General features: G+C 32.4%; 1 protein-coding gene across 1 annotated transcript; it reads right to left on the minus strand.

Annotated features, from left to right (window-relative positions):
* Window positions 1-520: 520 nt before the first annotated feature.
* On the minus strand, window positions 521-6,113 carry LOC149540339 (laccase-12-like). The gene is made up of 6 exons (XM_089801452.1): window positions 5,829-6,113; window positions 5,545-5,696; window positions 5,156-5,400; window positions 4,278-4,406; window positions 1,010-1,960; window positions 521-932 (listed from the first exon to the last, which is right to left on the minus strand). Exons 1-6 carry the CDS (start codon window positions 5,931-5,933, stop codon window positions 802-804), a joined length of 1,713 nt encoding a protein of 570 aa, XP_089657578.1. The 5' UTR covers window positions 5,934-6,113; the 3' UTR covers window positions 521-801.
* Window positions 6,114-8,040: the final 1,927 nt, after the last annotated feature.

An 8,040-nucleotide genomic window follows, 5' to 3' on the forward strand; every position in this document is an offset into this window, starting at 1 on the left:
GAGTGAGAAAAGGAAAATCTAATGTTGAAATGTTACTTTTATGTAAATAGAAATTGTTAAAAGTAGTTATATGAGTAGTTTTGTGTAAGTCCTAAAGTAAATTGATTGTTGTATTAAGAGGTTTATTTCATGAAAGCATCATCCTTTACATTATGACATGATCAAATTATTTATATAATTTAATATTTAAATTTAAATTAGATTTTTCAATATTTTTAATTAAGATATATTTACATGGAACATGTTAATGTCAATTTTTATTCTTCTAAGTTAAATTTGACAACCATCTATATGTGAAAAATTTAAATTGAATATACATTTAAATTATAATATTTAGAGATATAAATCAACCATTTTTTAGAATTTAAAATAAAAAACTTAATCAATAAAGAAGTAAATAAATAGAGATAAAAGAAATATAAATAATTTTAAATATAATAAAGTAAATTATAATTATTTTGTAGTGGATATATATTAAGATTTATTTAGATAAATTTATTTAATATATCTATACTACTAATTTTTCTAACCAAATATAAATAAAATTGAAAATAATATTTTGTTAACTTACAAAGCACAATCAAAATATTCTTTCATTGCATAGTAGATTTGAGGGATAGGGAAGGATATCCTTAACTTCAAACAATCACCCACTAAACCCTAAGAATGGACTAATGCACCCCAAATACACACATAAAAGAAACAAATGCATCAGATCCTTAACAAATCCTCTCTAGCGGAAATGCATTGTATGTCATGGTGAACAACTCCACAATTAAATATCTGATAGTATAGTTTACACTAGCATTGTGGAAGGTTATTAGGAGGAGCCTTCAAACTCTCCTTCTCAGAGGGGCCGTTCTTCACTAAAAACACCATGCTCAACCCCCATGTCACATGATCATCAAAGTGACAATGCACGAACCAAACCCCTGCACAAATCAAACAATCAATCTCAAGCCATATTTCATAACTAAAATCATTAGAGAAATGTCACTCTGTTTCTTACCTGGATTATTAGCTTTGAATCTGAGAGCGGCCCATCCATTGACAGGAACCCCAACGGTATTCCGTTGAGGAGGATCAACCAGATTGAAAGAGCTCGGGTGTGTTTCATTATCATAATTACCAGAACCCTCTGCCACCACATAAAAGTCATACCCATGAATATGCATTGGATGATTATCTGCTTGGAAGATATTGGTTCCCTGGAAAACAATCTGAACCGTAGCATTATATTCAATCACTTTCACTCTTGTGCCAGAAATCGGCGCCCACAGAGATTCATCTACATCACCGTTATAATTATACTCAATGGGCGGACTGGAAGGAAAATCAGTGCTATAAACATCTGGTATGTCGAAGTAATAAGCTTGGAGAACGGCTATATCTGGCAGCACAAAAGATATGTTGTTCATACTGGCACTCACTCTGGTACTGTCAGGGCCACTACAGTTACTGGATGAATATCCAGTTGGACAGGGACTTAAACCGAGTCCTACGGTTATGAGGCTATTGTCACTTATACTTTGTGGGACATCAACAGGATGTTCGTGTGAAGCCAGGCTTCGTAAGGATTGGCTAAAGTTGGCCACAGTTGCAGTGTCGTTGTATTCTGGAAGCTCTGGAAGGATTGGAGTGGCAGATGCATTTGAGCCCACGTAGCTTATAATGGCGGTAGTTGTGGTGTTATCAATATTTGCTAAAGATTGAGTTGTGTATAGCTTGGAGGCCATATAGTATTTGGCTTTCGCTTGATTGGCTGTGAGAAGAACGTCTGCGGTCTGACCAGATGTTAAAAATAGAATGTCGGTTGTGTATGGCTTCGTGTAGGAGGCGTCCACGGCTACCACAGTGAGATTGTGTGATGCGATCTTGAAAAACATGTGATTATTGACTACAGCATTGACGATGCGAAGAAGATAGGTTTTCCCATGGTGTACAGGGAACTTTGTTGTTCCTGCATATATAATATTTCATTAAAGATAATTGCACTCTTAATTTGTTTAAGAGAGGATTTCTAATTAGCCATTTTAAGGATTGCAACATTTAATATGGTGTTATGGAAAATATTATAATTTCATGACTGCAACATTAAATATGGTGTCATATTAGCATTCTTTTTGTTAAGTTGTTTAAAATAACTTAAAAAATGGCACTGGTACTTCTTCACTAAGTCATGTTTTATTGTCAAGTTGATGTGACATGGCAAGATTTTGTGTTTTTTAAGGATTCATTGATCATAAAAAATCATCGTCATCATCACTAATAGCTTTGAAGTCACAAGTATTAAATGCAATTATAGTAAAAATAATAAAATTAACAGTCCTTTCATCCATTCCTAATTATAGGATTGACCCCTAAAGGTGTTATTTCATCTATTAAGATACTTCTTACAATTTTATCTAAAAGAGGAATATGGTTGAGAAGAAGAAATTTTATTTGCTCTCATGGAAAAAAATTTGTCAACTTAAGGTTGGGGTTGGAATAGGTGTTCATAATGTTCATGAGAGGAACATTACCCTAAAGGTCAAGCTGGCCTGGAAGATTTATGAGAACCCTTTAGCACTATGGGCTATGAGTATCAAGATTAAATACTTTGACTCTGATGACCTTGAACACATATTTACAATGCCTAATCCTCCTAAGAGCTCAGCTATATGGAATTTTTTCATAAAGAGTAGAGAGGTATTGTTACCACATCTTTAGTGGGTTGTTAACACAAATAATAAGATGTTATTCTGGTGAGACTCATGGAATGGTTTTTCTTCCCTTTCTTCATTTGATAAGCTTAATATAGACTGGGTTGTTCTAGAACCTTTGTAAGGTTCTAAAGTAAAAGACTATGTTTCATTTGAATCTAACAATGGTTTTCTAATGTGAATTGGAAAGACTTTTCAGGGCTGCCTATTCCTCAGATAGAGGAGACAATGCTTCTAAATGTCTTTGAACCAAAGATCTTTATGTTGGAGTGATGACATCAATAGGCTGATTTGGAGTAGAAGTAAGAGTGGGTGATACACAAATAAGGTTGGATACCAATCTCTGATTGAAGGGAAGAATGTTTCTCATGAAATGAAGTTTATATTTTGTTGACATGATGTTGTTCTTCCAAAGGTTGGAGCTTTTCTCTAGTTGAGTCTTCCGAATAGAATTCTCAATAGACTTCAAAGGTTGCGAATTATTGATAGTTTCCTTTGATAGACTTGGTTGGTATGGTATGTTTTTTTTTTTGCAAGATTTGAGAATTGCCCCTTCATCTATTATTTGGGGGATTTGGTGGGAAAGAAATAGAAGAATATTCAGGAAGAAAATTTCAGAAAATGTCAATGCCTTTACTCTAAGGACTAAGAACTTGTCTTCTACATTTTTCTCCTCTGACTGCTTTATCCTCAATAGATGGTTGCAGATTTCTATTCCTTTTAGGAACATGATGGTGGGTAATAAACCCAAGAACGAAATTCGGAAACAAGTTAAATGGGAAGCCCCTTCTTCTCCTTTTTGCAAGTTAAATTTTGACTGTGCATCTAAAGGGAACCCAACAAGTGGCTGTTGCACCCTTAGGATCATTGTGGTCATATCTTAAAAGATGGAGGTAAGAGCTCTCAGGGATGGTGTAAAAATATCTTTATCTTTGAAAATTTGGAAACTACATATTGAAGGTAACTCCCAGTTTGTGAGCATTGTCCTCAAAGAAAGTTGTTAACTGGGATCTCTAGTATGTCTTAGGAGAAGTTTGGAAGCTTGAAACATTCAGAATCAGTCATTGTTTCAAATAGGCCAAACAATTTGCTGTTTTTTAAGACAATATGAGGAAAACTATGGAGTTTGGTTCAAATGTATTGGACAGAGATACTCTATGTGTTTTATTTAAGGGTTCTCACCTCTCAGCTAATTTGGCTGAAGAGCTCGCAGCTTTATTATTTTGAAATCCTCTTTGAGCTGGTTTGGCTCATTTGCTACTGTACCGAAATGTATAACAGTTATAGAGTAAGAATAGAAGGTTTTTCATTGATTTTTCCCTCCTTTAGCTTCTAAACTAGTTTTATCTATTGATAAAATTTGTATGATAGTTTGGTGATAAAATTTGTATGATAGTTTGCCACTTTTATCTGAAAAGTAAAATTATTTAAAAACACTCAACTACTAAATCTTCTCCTACAGATTAACTAAATATAATTATTCATTTTTAATCCATTGAGTCTGATTAATAATTAAGCTGCCCATATATAAGAAGAGCTGTACCCAATTTAATAAAACGAAAAATTGGTCGGTACCTGAGGTTGAGCAGTTATAGAGGTCTCCTGGCTGTCCATTTATAGTGAAAGCGTCTGAGACATTTGGTGCACCTCCACTCAGTTTTGCTTCCTCTTCGACTTCGATAGGATCACTGTTCCACCACTCCCCTGCTCAATTTCATTGTTTCATTCAGTCATTATGAAATGCAAGAACAATCTCGTACGAACCCATTAAAGAAAAGTCTAAAAGTCTAAAAGATCGAAATGAACCATAATAATAATATTTCCTACTCAAATCATCAGCGTATTACAGATAAGCAATTCTAAGCACAACTGTTGTTATTTCAACCTTCAATTTTTAAGTTAACGTCAAAATAGATACCAAGATTCCATTAGGTACAGCATTAAGAATGATTTTATTTAGAATAATAACAATGATAAACTTTTCTAAAGCAGTTCTACATCGTGCAATCATAACACACAGGTGGAATGCATATAATGAATCGGTACAACAAAGAACTACATTAATCATTCCATTAGCTAGTGGAGTGATAGTGCTGTCATATTGACTATGGAAATTAGACGTGGAAGGAATATAGATGATAAGGTTTGAGAATGATGGATGGATAGAATTTTAAATTATTTTTATATTTTAAAATATGATGGAGAATATCTTAAAATTATTACTGTGTTAGAAGCATATCAATATTCTTGACGATGGCTTTGCAATAAATAATCTTAATTCGATACATCAATAAAGTATGTTTATCATAAAATCTTCATTGTTCCAGAATGGGATTCTTCTAAGCAAAAACTAATATTCCCACTTATATATAAATATAACCTCTATATTTGCCACTAGACTGGTGTGATGATGAATATATGATATATTTATATAAGATTCTACTTTTGATTACCTAGAACTATAGGAAACTCAGCATGTGGGTGGGTAAATGGGTAAGGGCTCCCCCTCTTTGGATAGATGACCATTGCTCCATGAACAGTTGCACGGAGCCATGACACGTGGGCATGCCACCACAATGTTCCTTCCTGATCAATAATGGTGAATGTGTATGTAAATTTGCCCCCTGGTTGGATGGGGCACTGTGTAATGTAACCAGGTCCATCAGCCCATGCTGTGCGAATCTGTCTTATTCCATGCCTGAAAAATCAAATTACTGTTAATGGGTTTTGAATATCATCAAAAGAAAAGAAAAGAGTCTATAAAGAAAATAAGTATCCAAATACACCAAAATTATATTCATATTTCTTATATAGTATTCATGTCTTCAAGAGCTATATTTACCAGTGGATTGTGGCATTGTGCTTGGCTCTGTTAACAACTGTAACATTAACTGTGTCCCCATTTCGGATATGCAGAGTTGGACCCGGAAGCAGTCCATTTACTGTGACTATAGTATAATTCCTACACAGCCGAGTAATAATTGTCTCTTCAAGCTGTAGAAATGAAAAACAAGAAGTTGTGTTAAAACTCTTAGTAAGTGTTGTGGAATCATCAAATTTTTACAAAAGGTTATAATCAATTTTCAACTATGAAAAAGCATAATCATATAATAAAAATCTACTCACAGCAAATTTGTAGGTATGCAGGTTTGCCCATGCCAGAGAATCAAAAAATGAAATGACTGTAAACAACACTATCATAAACCTCACTGAGTAACATTTAGACATCATTGATGTATAAAAAAGCCCTAAAAGAAGTGCAAATGAAGCTCAAACTCTTTCAATATGCAAAGCTCAAACTAAATCTTAGAGCGTGTGAAGACTGGTTGCTTAATTGCTATATATATAGCAAAAACATTAACAAAGTGATTGAAGGAAATAGTAAAGAGCACATGGTCCAACGGCAAACACGAAAAAAAAAAAGGGGCATCGTGACTTTTAACTAATTAATTACGCGAAATTCGAAATGTTGTGAATAATGGCTTAGCATATTTAATCATGTCTCTACTTTCAATTTTCTTATGGTAGAAATCACATGGTTCAAAGCCATGTCACAATAATTTCCATTTTAAAAATATTTTATAGAGTGTGATGGGGATTGCATGAGTAAGTATATAAGCTTTTCAACATAAGGTAGACTTTCATACTAATTAACCTCTTGCACGAAAAGTTCATTTTAGTATTTAGTCCCGCCAAATTAGCAGCCACTTGATGTCCATGTTCTCCAGTTTGATATTTTCAATTGTGGGCCTGACCACTCAGGGGTAATGTTTTCAATGATGTCTTATTAGAATTCAATTATAAATTGCCCATCATTCGGAAAGATCAATTTATATGAATTCATATATCACTCACTAAATTTCTTTCAAGTTTACTGTTAAATCTATTTGTATTTAGTGATAAAAAAATTGAAGTATGGCGTTTATTATTTAGATACTTGATAATTCAGTTATTTTGGTTTCATTTTAGAATTTGATTTGAGGATTCTGTTATAATTAAAATTGAGATTTACCCATAGCATATGATTTCTACAATTGTAGCTATGGTATATCATTGGTTTAGTATTCATATAGTGATTGTAGCTATGGTATTCATATAGTATTATTACAATTGCATTTTATACATTGAATTTAGAGTGGGACGATTATGGTTTTCATGCTATTTCATTTAATTTTCATAATGTTTATGTTACGGAAATTCCATTTTAACCTTTTTAAATTCCCTGAATAGATGTAAATACATGATTAAGAACAAAGAAAATTTATTAAAAAACAAAAGATTCTAATAATTATTTTAGACCAAACTAAAATACAAGAATAAAGCTATCAGCAGGTAGATAAAGGAAAATAAAAGATGGTACTACAATGTACATACAATCAAAGAATGTCTATAAGTTCTGATAGATTTTTTTTTTAATAACATTTCAATAATGAAGAATAAATTTATGGGACCAATTAGTATATATTAATTGTGTTATCTCTCAGTATGTACTCTCAAATTGATTTTACAGAATTTTTTTTTAATTATAAAAGAATATTCATAATTTTGACAATTTATAAATAGTTTGAATGAAAATTTTAGAATCTTAAAAAGTCGTGGTAATTTAAAATTTATCTCTCTCAAATTTTGAATCTATTTATTATATTCTATTTTTCTCTATTGTTTGTTTACTTTTCTTCCCACTTGCTGATGGCTTTAGCCAGTACGTTAGTTTCCAATTGATGTCATTTTATTTTATTAGGGATAAAGATGTGTTGAGAACTTGAGAATACCAATAAGCAACGATAGATAGAAATTGTAAACAATTTTATTCCATGGAAATAAAAATGAAATATTTACGTGTGACTCTCTTGGAGTGCAAAGTTGGTCCTTCGTTCTGTCCTCCACAATCTCATGCATTCCAACTATCTGATCTCTTACCAAAGTGACTATAATTCATTGAATCAATAATGTGGTGGGTCCATATCATGCTCTCAACACCATAGAATTTTGCGTGCAATGAAAAAGTAGTTTTATATAATTGTGATGTTAAAACATTTAAAATGCTTAAACATTTAAAATGTTTAAATTTGGTTTGTACGAGAAGCCTTAATTATGCTGACCAAATATTAAAATGTTAGGAATGTGGAAAGTTTACAACTAGTATATAGGCATATAGAATAAACTTTATAATCATTATATAAATTTAAAAAATTTGATTAGAGGAAAACTCCCAGTGGAGATGCTACCAATAAGATGATGTACTAATATAGACACTCCTTGAGAAAGGATGGACCCTTTTAGGAGTCAATCAAATATGTTCAATTATACACATGAGTCCCTATTGGTAGACTTTTAA

The sequence above is a fragment of the Cupressus sempervirens genome, chromosome 9, assembly GCF_028749045.1.
Source record: "Cupressus sempervirens isolate cs-2001-9-10 chromosome 9, ASM2874904v1, whole genome shotgun sequence".
NCBI lineage: Eukaryota > Viridiplantae > Streptophyta > Pinopsida > Cupressales > Cupressaceae > Cupressus > Cupressus sempervirens.

Bases quoted from the DNA above. Each gene is read 5' to 3' on its own strand.
- LOC149540339 (XM_089801452.1), bottom strand. From the start codon at position 5,933: ATGATGTCTAAATGTTACTCAGTGAGGTTTATGATAGTGTTGTTTACA. The intron at 5,697-5,828 runs GTGAGTAGATTT...TCATTTCTACAG, and splicing joins TGCATACCTACAAATTTGCT to CTTGAAGAGACAATTATTAC. The intron at 933-1,009 runs GTAAGAAACAGA...TGATTTGTGCAG, and splicing joins ATTCAAAGCTAATAATCCAG to GGGTTTGGTTCGTGCATTGT.